A 12,736-nucleotide genomic window follows, 5' to 3' on the forward strand; every position below is an offset into this window, starting at 1 on the left:
GAAAAAAAATAAAATAAAATTAGGGCGATGTGGCTCAAAGCTCCACTAGGGCATTCTGGGCCACAGCGCCTCTTAAAAAGTTATATGTATTATTTTTTAAATATAAATTTTTTTTAGAAATTTATAAAAAAAAATCACGGATAAAAGGGAAAAAAAAGGATTGAAATAAGAAAAAATGTAAATTTTATAAAATAAGTAATATAATGTAAAAAAAGAATTTACAAAACGAAAAATAAAATAATTGGGGCGCTGTGGCTCATAGCTCCATTGGGGCGTTCTGGGCCACAACGCCTCTTAAAAAATATATGTATTATTTTTTAAATATAAAAATTGTTTAAAAATTTATAAAAAAAAAATAACGGATAAAAGGAAAAAAAGGATTGAAATAAGAAAAAATGTAAATTTTATAAAATAAGTAATATAATGTAAAAAAAGAATTTACAAAACGAAAAAAAATAAAATAAAATTGGGGCGCTGTGGCTCAAAGCTCCACTAGGGCGTTCTGGGCCACAGCGCCTCTTAAAAAAATATATGTATTATTTTTTAAATATAAAAATTATTTAGAAATTTATAAAAATAATAACGGATAAAAGGGAAAAAAAGGATTGAAATAAGAAAAAATGTAAATTTTATAAAATAAGTAATATAATGTAAAAAAAGAATTTACAAAACGAAAAAATAAAATAAAAATTGGAGCACTGTTTGCTCATAGTTCCACTAGGGCGTTCTGAGTCACAGCGCCTCTTAAAAAAATATATGTATTATTTTTTAAATATAAAAATTGTTTAGAAATTTATAAAAAAATAACTGATAAAAGGAAAAAAAAGGATTGAAATATGAAAAAATGTAAATTTTATAAAATAAGTAATATAATGTAAAAAAAGAATTTACAAAACGAAAAAAAAAAAAAAAATTGGGGCGCTGTGGCTCATAGCTACACTGGGGCGTTCTGAGCCACAGTGCCTTTCAAAAAAATAATTTTATTTATTTTAAAATTACGTTTTTATAAAACTCAATTTTATTTTTATAATTATATAATAAATAGTTTCACTTTATTATATTTATTTTACATTATTATTATTATCCTTTTTTTTTTCTTTAGTCAGTGTCGCTATGAGCTACATAATTTTTTTAAGTCCATCAGCTGTGATGGGTCAGCCTATAACGACACTGATCCAGCCCAACCAAGCCAAAAAAAAAAAGTCACGTGTCATGAGTGTCACTATGGCCCATAGCAACACCCAATAAAAGAGCCCCAAAGGTGTAATATGTTTCAAAACAGCCCCATTTTGGTATTTTGTTTGTAAAACTGCATTATAATGGTCGTTTAGCCTGTGAAACCTAGAGGGATGGATTCATTTTACGGATCTATCTAGGTTGGAAAACTCGTAATTAAGAAATTAAAATAAAAAAATATGGATTAAGGTAAGAAATGGAAGAACAACGCCACAATCCCTAAATATTGATAAGTTGAGGAAGATTCGCCACTTTGAATTAAGAAATTCAAGGATAAGAATCAAAAGTAGTTCCTAAGAACCTAAAGAGAGAAAATCCTCTCAATTTGAAAAATATCCAAATTCTGAATAATTCATTCTCTCTTCCCCAAACTTTTACAAATGGTTCATATTTATAAACTTAGATGGGCAAGATGACATAAATTCCCACTAACACTTAATATTGACTCTTCACTAGCCCACTAACTAAGCAATAAATTCTCACTAGCATTTATTTCCCCTTAGCAACCTAAGACAAGGAAACCCATCATATTTATTTAATAAAATAAAATAAAACGAAAATTACATTAAAAATAAGATAATGGACTTATTTAATTATTCAGCCCCAAACTACTTAAATTTCAGCCCATTAATCCTTCTTCTTTATCATATGACTTTAAACTTGTTAGTTTTCAATTTTACCCTGCTGGATTCACATCAGAGAGTGAACCCTCGGAGTCCAAAATGACAAAACTTCACAAAGTACAACTAATTGACAACAAGGTTCTGTCTGTCTTCTCAAGCTAGATAATATTTTTAAATTTTCCATGATCGCCGGTTAGTCTCCACTTATGATATTCAGAATACATTGCTGCCTGCAGGACCCTTCACCGTGGCTTCACTGTTGCTAGAACAAATATTTAATCATATAAGATAATGTAACTTTACATTTGAAGATAATCCGTACAATATTGAATGAAAACATTAGTAATATTGATAGAGATATTTTTACTGAAATATACTATGTTTAAATACCGATTTGGTCCTCACAGATATATAAACTTTATCTTTTAATTTCTATAATTAAAAATATTTTATTTTAACTCATGCATTATGTTTTTTTTCAAGACAACTAAAAAAACAAAAATAAAATGTATAGATATTAAAATTTTTAACTACTAGTACTAAAAAGCAAAGTTTAACAGATCAAAAGTATATTTAAACCAATATACTATATTTAAATTCAAAAATGAATGGAGACTAATGTGGTAAAACTTAAAAAGATCTATGAAATTCTTCATTGATTTCATACCTGGGAGAACCGTGTTTTAATGACACATGCCATTGTCAAGTTACATTGATTTCTACATTGTAGTGTAGACGTGTTCTCTCTCGTACTTCAGTAAGTTATGGCACGCAATGAAGTAGGAGGGGAGCAACTAAACGGAATCAGAGGCAGTGCCATACCCTTCCAAAGGTTCTAACCGCCACTCACTTCCATCATAATAGGAATTAGGCAAACCCAGCCAAAACTTAAACGCCTCAGCAGCCCTTTTCCTCTCTACTCTTCTGTCTTGTCTAGCCCTCGAAGCATGCTTACTAGTGAACATTCTTGAATGCATCTCCACATAGATTCTAGTAAACTTGGTCTTGTTGGGAGGTATCCCATTCTCCTCCATGCAAGCCACGATCTCCAATGCCTTTCTAAAGAAAGCAGCCCTCACACAGATATCAGCAAGAGTATCCAAAAGCCCTTCATCAGGTTTCAATGGGGGAACAGAGGAATCACATTTCCCCTCTTGCTTTCCCACCTCACACCTCTCCTTCACTTCATTCCATAGCAAAAGAGCCTCTCCGGGTTTCCTTGCTAATGCAATTCCATTGGCTAAACTGCCATAAGTGCCCACATCAGGGTGTAATCCACTCTCCTTCATCTTCTGAATCACTTTCTTTGCCTCTTCCACAAACCCCAACCTACAATATCCTTCCACCAACATGTTCCAAGCGATCAAATCCACCTTCACCCGAGGGTCATTGTCCATCTCACTAAACACCCTGTGAGCCAGCTTGGGCTGACCCGAGTACGCAAAAGCCTTCATCAAAGTAGTGTAACTAATCTTGGTGGGAGCTATTCCTCTTGCCCTCATCTCATTGAAGAAGGAAAGAGCCCCAGCACTGTCATCCACCAATATACACCCATCAATGAGTATATTATAGGACACCACATCAGGCTGAATCCCTGCATCATCAACCATCTCCTTAAGCAATTCCCTAGCCTTATCAATCTGCAGCTGTTGGCAATAGCCCTTGAGGAGAACATTGTAAGTTATCAAATTCGCAGGCACACCAATCCTTGTCATCTCAGCAAGAACCTGACGAGCACGTTCCATAGAACCAATCTTCACAAGAGCCGAAACCACAGTGGTGTAGGAAACATGATCAGGGTGACTAGCCTTATCATCCTGACGCCGCATCGCCTCAAGCATCCTCACTGTATCACTCACACGCCCTGCATTCATATAACCCTTCATTAGAGTGGTGTAAGTCCTAGTGTTTGGAGCATATACTTTTGGCAACAAGGGTGGCTCAGTCTCATTGACACTCTGACCCACCAAATTCGGAAGCAACTTCTCAAAAACACAATCTTCATCATCATTATCATTATCATTATCTTCCTCATCTAAATTACAATCCCTAAGCACCCTACAAATATCCCTCCTCTGTTCCCTCATTGCCTGAACCAATTTCTCAGCGGTTTCCAAATCACCAAACTCAACATAAGCAGAAACAAGGGACTGCAAAGTGGTGACACACAGAGGAATCCCCAACTGAAGAACCCTCTCCAAAACAAACACAAGCAAGTCCTTTCTACCAACTCTAACACACAATTTCATCATAGTGTTATAACTCAACGCATCAGGCTCAACATTGAACTGCGGCATTTCATCGAGCACCTGCAAGAAGGCCGCGGCGTCGCCGAGATTCGCGCAGGCGTTAAGCGCGGCGTTGACGGCGGCGGTGTCGGGTTGCGAGGCGGCAGCCATGCCGGGATCGGGGAGCCTCCGGAGGCGGCGGGTGACGGAGCGGAAGAGCCTGAGAGCCTCGGCGGGGCCGTCACCGTCGGGAGAGGAGGCGAGGCGGGCGACGACAGCGGTCCAGGCCTTGACATGGGGGAGGTAGCCGGAGCGGAGCATGGAGCGGAGGAGGGAGGCGGCGTAGAGGGTGTGGCCGGCCTTGGAGGCGGCGACGGCGAGGAGGCCGAGGCAGTTGGCGTCGAGGCGGTGGAGCTGGCGCTCATTGCGGAGGCGCGTGACGATGGACTGGGCGCGCGTGAGGGAGGAGAGGGTGTTCTGGTATGAGAGCTGGGAGACCAAGCGGCTGAGGCAGGTGGGGTTGGGGAGGTGCGTGGAGTTGGTGTAGGTGTTCCAGGCTTCTTCGGTTTTCCGGTCGCGTAGGAGAGAGAGAAGCTTGTGGTCAGCGGAGGTGGTGGCACGTTGGAAGGGAGAGAGTGGGGTTTGTAAGAGAGTGGCGTTCATGGCTGCTCCTCCTCCATCTCACCCTCTGGAATCTGGATAAGGTTACACACTTTCTATTAACACCCTACTTTCGTCTTCCCTTCACAGACGTGGAGACATAACAAACATATATCATATACATTTCGATTCCCCGGCCCCGCCACGCTATCCTATATATACTAAATATTTTAAGAATAAAATTATCTTTTAAAGGAGATATCTCATTTTCTCATTTATTTAAAATTATCTTTAGTTTATGAACTTCCCACTTCCATATGTGCATTGAACGAGAATCCTACTTTCATTCACACTCTGGTTTCAAATAGATTTTGTTCCTGTGTTAGGATACACACTCTAATTATTCTTGTTGTAGCGGGTCTGATCCTGGGTCTCGGTCTTCTCGTTCATATCCGGGTAGTCCGAAGTCGGGGGTGGGTGTGCTTGCAAAGACACTCTGACGCTCAAGTTAGTGCTCGGCGTATTAAATGCGGTAGTTCAGAATTAATCACATACCTCGTTGGGATCCTATTTATAGTAGTTCTTATTGGGCCGCAATTAGGGACTGGGCCCCGGAAAATTAGGGGTCTAATCCTATGCATTATGTTAATTAATCTCTCTGTAACCATCTTGATGATGCCGACATACTCGGCCGACTCCGCCAACACGTTTCGCCCCATCTTGGGGTGATCGGCGGGTTCGGGTACTCGGCATAAGCAACGGTCTCGGGTATTCGGGCAAGTCGGCCACCATACGGTATACAACCCCCGCAGCGTCAAGGATGAGAAAAGACGAAGACGGTACAAAAAAGATGTTGACGTGGTATTCGGTATTGAAGAATAAGGGTCGGTATAGATGTGTTTTGATGCCTCGTCTTGATGATGCTTGGGTCAGCCTTAACCATGAGCTCAAGCCGAGGCCTTTTGTAGGCGATGTCTAGGCCGAGACCGTAGCCATGTGAGGTCAAGCCGAGGCCTTTTGCAGGCGGTCTAGGCCGAGACCTTAGTCATGTGAGGTCAAGCCGAGGCCTTTTGCAGGTGGTCTAGGCCGAGACCTTAGCCATGTGAGGTCAAGCCGAGGCCTTTTGCAGGCGGTCTGGGCCGAGACCTTAGTCATGTGAGGTCAAGCCGAGGCCTTTTGCAGGTGGTCTAGGCCGAGACCTTAGCCATGTGAGGTCAAGCCGAGGCCTTTTGCAGGCGGTCTAGGCCGAGACCTTAACCATGTGAGGTCGAGCCGAGGCCTTTTGCAGGCGGTCTAGCCCGAGATCTTAACCATGTGAGGTCAAGCTGAGGGCTTTGGACGTGAGATCCTGCACTAGGGCTTCGAATACTGGTGACTTAGACCGAGGCCTCGGCAGGTGTGGCTTGCCACGTTGGCCCTAGTGGTTACAGGCCCAACGGTTACTAAATCTGGGCCGTTGGATGATGTAGATCGAACGGTTGTGGCCCGGGGGCGTCTTTTCACCTCCCCCATTTACCTTGCCTACAAATAGGGGTGTTGGACGTGAAAATTTACGCGCTGTAAATTTTTCGAGCTCTCCCGAGATTATATTCTTCCGAACAACCCGAGCAAGGTAAAATTTTGTATTCTTTAATTTTAGCAATAAATGGATAAAGGCTACGTTTCGGCGAGGAGTTGGACGTCTTCGGAAGCATCGGGCGCTTCATCAGATAAAGAGGGATCGGCTTCAAGTGAAATATCAAGGCTGCCACCGCTGCAGTGCGAAGTTGTCTTCCCTTCCGATCACCCCGAACAAGAGGACAGCGGGGATGAGGTGGTCGAGGTATCGCCTCCGACGACATTGGCTGTGGCCTTGGCGCGGGAAACTGAGGTGGATGACCGAGGTCTAGGTCGAGTCAGTCAGCCGGACCCGCAACCGTTGCAAGTTGATATAAGCGGGGACGAACTGGAGGTGGTTGGCGATGCACGAGGCAAGAGAGCTGTCGGACCGAGTACTCGGGTAAGGGCACGGATCGACTATGGAACTGTGGAGATGCCTGGCTACGAGTGGGTCGACGGGGAGGTCGGCATTTATCTTTCGAAGTTGTCTGACCAAGGGTTGTTAGACACATTTGTCTCTTTGGAGAACTGTTTCGGGAGTGGGGAGGATCAGTTTCCCCTACTTGCCGAGGCATGCATGGATGACGGGCCGGAGACTGACTTCGTGTTTTTGGAGTCGGGGGAAGATGAGGACGATTACTTCTACGCCTACATGTGCTGGTTCGTAGACCTCGGTGTTCAACTACCCTTCGACGATTTTCAAATGGGGGTCCTCCGAGTGCTCAACGTGGCGCCGACTCAGTTGCACCCGAATGCCTGGGTCGCGATGCAGGCATTTCGGAATCTATGCCTGTGTTTGGGTCTGACTCCCCGACCCTTGGCTTTCCTTTATTACTATACCAGTCGTCCGAGCAAACCGGTGAAGTGGGTGTCATTGTCTCGGGTACCGAAGCGAGGATTTCTCCAAGCCTTCACCTCTTCCTACAAAGGGTTTAAGAATGGGTTCTTCAAGGCTCGCTGGGGGTCAGAGATGAAGAATTGCTTCTATGACCGAGAAGGCGACCCGCTATTTCCCTTTTATTGGACGAAGCGCCCGACGCGTTACGAAGCGATGGCCGCGTCTAAACTCCCTGCCGAGGACAAGGAGATTGTGGACCTGTTAGATCAGCTACCGAAAGGCTTGCCTGTCCGAGGCCTTTTGGAAATTTTTGAAACGTCTCATTTTGAGATGGCCTTGCTAGGTATGCGTTCTAGGATTCGGTTACTTAATCAGTTTTTAAATTGATGTTAAGATTTATTTCGTTGCAGGTTTAATGGCCGAAGGTAAGCTAGACGTGACCGCTATGCTCGCGAAAAGGGCGAAGGATGCAAGGGCTAGTGGGCAGGTTCCCCCGGCACGGTCGACTCTGAAGATGGCTCGGGATAAGCCGTCCCATGTGTTGATTCCCGCCGCCGACCCCAAGAAGAAAGGAAGCACCTCCCGAGTGAGGGCGGCAGAGCAAAATATAGAGCCGGAGCGGCCGAGTTCTTCGACCAAGCGGGCCAAGCAGCTGTCTTTGGAGCAATCGGGTTGCGGCAACTTCGTTATTCCCAGCTGTTGTCGCCGGCTCCAATTTCCTTGCCCCGAACGTGCAGACCGAAAATTTGGTCGGTTTGGATCTTGCTACTGGGGGTGGTCTGCAATACTTGGAGGGCATGTCTGCCGAGGCCGCATATAAGTTGTTTTGCGAACTCGATACTCGCACCTCCCTTGTTGCAAAACATGTCATGAACAGGCATGCCGTGTCCAAGGATCCATGGCCGACTCAAGGAGGCCGAGGCCACAGTGAAAGAGGCGTTGGCTGCGAACGCCAAGTTAACTGAATCGGCTGAAGAATTGAAGAGGCTTGCCGACGCCCACCGAAGGGAGGCCGACGACTTGAAGTTGGTCGTACAAAGAATGAAGGTCGATGTTGTCGCGTCAACGAACGAGATTGCTCGGTTGAAAGAAGCGGCCACAAAGTTTGAAGCCGAAGCTACCAAGCAGAAACTTGATCAACATGATGTCAGCTTCCGGCATGCGGTCAGGCAGGCTTATCATTTTTGTGAGGTTCCGGCTGACTTTCAGTTCGATGTTAGCCGAGACTTTTTAGGCGGCAAGTTTATGAGCTATTCTGAGTTCCCCCAAGGGGCTCAGCCCGATGCCGAGGCCCCTCTTCACTATATTTCCACCCAAGCTCCTGTGCAACCAGCCGAGGATGAAGATCCGATCATTGACGTGGTTGGCGAGGGTGGGAGGTAATCCTGGAAGCTCGGCAGCTACTTAAGGGATCGGCCCGTTGATGGTTTAGGTTTAACTATTTTTTGTAACCGGGCCGTAAGTGCCTTTTGTCATTTTTGGCCATTGGTGCCGGTAGACTTTAAATTTTTTGTAAGTAGCCGTTTTGGTCGGCCATACTTTTTTATAAATGATACTACTAATTTTTCGCATGTTTATAGCGCTTAGTAATGTAGACACGATCCGACCTGTATGGATGACCGAGTGGACGCATTTCACGATTTATGTTGATGATTGGTGCGTGTTTCGTTTGTTTAACCAAGTGTACGGTTTTGGTGAGTGTTCGGTTGAAATTACGTGTTTTGAGCAATTAGTCGAGATTTGCTCGAGTGTTGGTGATCCCATGTTTGACTCGTCGTAGTGGGTTCGGCGGAACGAGGGTTCCCCGATTTCCACTGGGATCATGGCGTCAGTCCCGTAGACTAGGCGAAAAGGAGTTTCTTGTGTAGTCGACTGGGGCATGCATCGGTATGCCCATAGTACCTCGAGTAACTGCTCGGCCCAAGCCCCCTTTGCTTCTCCGAGGCGTTTCTTCAACTCAGCTAAGATGACTTTATTGGCCGACTCGGCCTGACCATTCGTCTGTGGGTGTTCGACCGATGTGACCTTGTGTTGTACTCCCAGGCCGTTTAGGAACTCGTTGAGTTTCCGGTCGGTGAATTGAAGGCCGTTGTCGGTCACCAAGGTGTGTGGGACACCAAATTGGGTGATGATATTCCTCCATAGAAATTTCTGGACTTGATGAGCCGAGATACATGCCAGGGGCTCGGCTTCGATCCATTTGGTGAATAGATCCACGGCGACGATGAGGAACTTGCACTGTCCCTTAGCAACTGGGAAGGGTCCGAGTATGTCGGCCCCCCAAGTGGCGAATGGCCATGCCGGAGGGATGCAATGTAGCTGCTCGACCGGTTGATGAATCAAGTTGCCATGTTTCTGACATGGTTGGCATCTTTTTACGAACGTTACGCAGTCGGTGACCATGGTCGGCCAATAGTACCCGGCTCGTAAGAGTTTGGAGATGGTCGTTCTCGCTCCCGAATGCATTCTGCATATACCCTCGTGTAATTCTCTCGTCACGTAGTCAGCCTCGGCAGAGTTTAGGCATTTGAGTAACGGGGTAGAAAAACTGCGTTTGTACAACTGGCCGGCGATAACAACGTATCTACTGGCTTGGGTTCTTAGCTGTTTGGCCTCGATCGGATCGGTCGGTGCGGTTCCATTTATGAGAAACGCTCTGATTTTGGCTCGCCAATCTTGGGAGTCGTCCGGCTCGGCACGGCCGGCATTGACATTTGCGACCATTTCTCCATCGACACTAGGGTGGTCGATCTCTTGCTGAATTATCGTTCTCAGATGGCCTGGCTTTTTAGTCGCGGCCAACCTAGCCAGCTGATCAGCTCGAGTGTTGTCTTCGCGTGGGATGTGCTCGACCGACACCTCCTTAAAGTTCGTCTTCAACTTTTGATAGGCATGATAGTACTTCATCATGTTGTAGTCTTTCACTTGGAAATTGTCGCCGACCTGCTCGGCCACAACTTTGGAGTCGGTCAAACATTTTACTCTCGAGGCTCCCATGTCTTCGGCTAGTCTCAGTCGGCCAGTAATGCTTCATACTCGGCTTGATTGTTGGAAGCCTTGAACTGAAAGCGGAGGGATTGTTCCAAAACTATCCCCTTGGGTCCTTCCAGAATTACACCCGCTCCGCTTCCTCGGCAATTTGACGAACCATCCACATGGAGGGTCCACCATTGCTCCTCGAAATAACCGTGGGGGTGGAGCTCGTTCACAAAATCGACCAGGCACTGAGCTTTGATCGGTCCTCTCGGTTTGAAGGTTATGTCGAATTGCGAGAGCTCCACCGACCAAGCCATCATTCGCCTGGCGAGCTCGGGCTTGCCCAGGACCTTCGAGATCGGGCAGTCGGTGTGTACCACTACCCGGTGGCTTTGGAAATAGTGCCGCAAGCATCGTGATGTGTGCACAAATCCGAGCGCAACCTTTTCTATCAGCTGGTATCGGGTCTCAGGATCTTGTAGAAGTCGGCTGACAAAATATATGGGAGTTTGGGTGCCTTCCTTTTCTTGCACTAGGACCGAGCTGATCGCCTCGACAGATACGGCCAAATACACTAAGAGTGGGCTCGAGGGATCAGGTCTTGTTAGGATCGGCAGCGTAGCCAAGGTTGCTTTCAGCGCCTCGAAGGCCTCTTCGCATGGTTCGTTCCACGAGAAGGCCGAGGCCTTCCGCAAGAGTTTCGTCATTGGGATAATCTTGTCACCTAGGCGCGGGACGAATCGGGATAAGGCGACTAATCTTCCCGAAAGACGTTGCAATTCCTTGAGATTGCTCGGGCTTCGCATGTCTATCACGGCCTGGCATTTGTCTCGGTTTGCTTCTATGCCTCTTACTGATAGCATGAAACCTAGGAATTTGCCTCCTTTTACCCCTAAGGTGCACTTCTCGGGGTTGAGCCTCATGTTGTGCTTGCGAAGTGCGCCGAAGATTTCGGCTAGGTCTGATATGTGCTCGGCGATAGAATTGGACTTGACCACCATATCGTCTACATAAATCTCGATGTTTCGGCCGATTTGCTTCTGGAACACTTTATCCATTAACCTCTGATAGGTCGCCCCGGCGTTCTTCAGTCCAAATGGCATGACTCGGTAACAAAAGTTGGCGTTCTCGGTGATGAACGCCGTCTTCTCCTCGTCGGACGGGTGCATCCTTATTTGATTGTAGCCGGAATAGGCGTCAAGAAAGCTGAATATAGAATGTCCGGACGCTCCGTCGACAAGTCGGTCGAAGCAAGGGAGTGGATAGGCGTCCTTGGGGCAGGCTTTGTTGAGGTCGGTGTAGTCGGTACACATTCTCCACTTTCCGTTCGACTTTTTGACCAGAACTACGTTTGCTAGCCACGTCGTGTAGGTGACTTCCCTTATGAAATTAGCCTGTAACAATTTTTTCACCTCGGCATTCGCGGCACTTTGCTTCTCATCTCCCATCTTTCTTTTCTTTTGCGCGACTGGTCGTGCGTCTCGGCAGAGAAACTTGGGGTCTAATCCTGGCATGTTTGATGCCGTCCACGCGAATAGGTCTCGGTTGTCCCTAACTACACGCTCGACTCGGTTTGAGTCGGTCTCGCTCAACTGAGATCCCTTGTTTGTTATTTGTTCGGGTGTTTTGCCCAGTTGAAAAGGCATGAGGCCCTCGGTTGGCTCGATTCGTTCTTTTTCACCCAGCCGGGGATCAAGGTCGATGTCCTCCGTTGTCTGTTGCCTTACTACGTTCACACCCTTCATCTTCGGGGGATCGCCCAGTGACTGTACTTTTAGGCTGGAGAGATAGCATTCTCTTGCTATTTTTTGATCGGCATGCACGGTTATCACTTGTCCATCTCTCGACGGAAACTTCATGCATAGGTGAGGGGTCGAGACAATCGCCCCTAAAGCATTAATTGATGGTCGGCCTAGAAGAATGTTGTACGATGTATTTGCGTGCACCACAATGTAACGGATTTTGACCTCCCGGAAAGATTTTTGGTCGAACCCAAAGCGGGTATATAGGTCGATGCATCCCCTTGTCATCACTCTTTCACCTGAGAAGCCGACCAGTGGTTCGTGGTATGGCTCTAAGCTTTCCTCCGGGATTTCGAGTTGTACAAAAGTATTCCAGTATAAGATGTCGGCCGAGCTCCCCTGGTCGACCAACGTTTTCTTTACAATGCAGTTGTGCATTTCGACCGAAATCACCATGGGGTCGTCCTATATGGGGTCAATGCCACGGAAGTCTCGGTCGGAAAAGGTTATAGGTGGCATTCTGGGCATCTTCAGTTGGTTCACACTGTTTACTAATCGGACGGAACGGAGGTGTCGCTTTTGCGCCGACGAGGTGGACCCGCCTCCGGCGAAACCTCCGGCTATCGTGTTGATCACCTTCCGTGGTTGGTCATTGTCTCCCTTGGGGCGTTGTGATCGATCTTGTCTTTCGGTCGAACGTGATCGGCGACGTCGGTCTCTCGACGGACGAGTTTCACGTGAATGGTGGTCTCTTTCCCTTGGATGATGGTCCTGAGTGGTGATAAAGCTTCTAAGGTGACCCTGTTTGATAAGGTCCTCGAGCTTGTCCTTCAGCGCGGAGCATTCTTCAATGGAGTGCCCCCTGTTTCGGTGGAATCGGCACGCCTTGGCTTT

General features: G+C 46.5%; 1 protein-coding gene across 2 annotated transcripts; it reads right to left on the reverse strand.

The window, feature by feature from the left end:
- Positions 1-1,560: 1,560 nt before the first annotated feature.
- On the reverse strand, positions 1,561-4,863 carry HCF152 (Tetratricopeptide repeat (TPR)-like superfamily protein). 2 transcript variants are annotated; one of them, XM_020382534.3, is made up of 2 exons: positions 2,527-4,863; positions 1,561-2,115 (listed from the first exon to the last, which is right to left on the reverse strand). In XM_020382534.3, exon 1 carries the CDS (start codon positions 4,748-4,750, stop codon positions 2,654-2,656), a length of 2,097 nt encoding a protein of 698 aa, XP_020238123.1. In that variant the 5' UTR covers positions 4,751-4,863; the 3' UTR covers positions 1,561-2,115; positions 2,527-2,653. The 2 variants fall into 2 exon arrangements, with proteins under 2 accessions (XP_020238123.1, XP_020238122.1); XM_020382533.3 differs by having other exon boundaries at positions 1,561-2,121.
- Between the last annotated feature and the right edge of the window lie 7,873 nt (positions 4,864-12,736).

This window comes from Cajanus cajan, chromosome 7, assembly GCF_000230855.2.
Source record: "Cajanus cajan strain Asha chromosome 7, NIPB_CcT2T_4, whole genome shotgun sequence".
Lineage (NCBI taxonomy): Eukaryota > Viridiplantae > Streptophyta > Magnoliopsida > Fabales > Fabaceae > Cajanus > Cajanus cajan.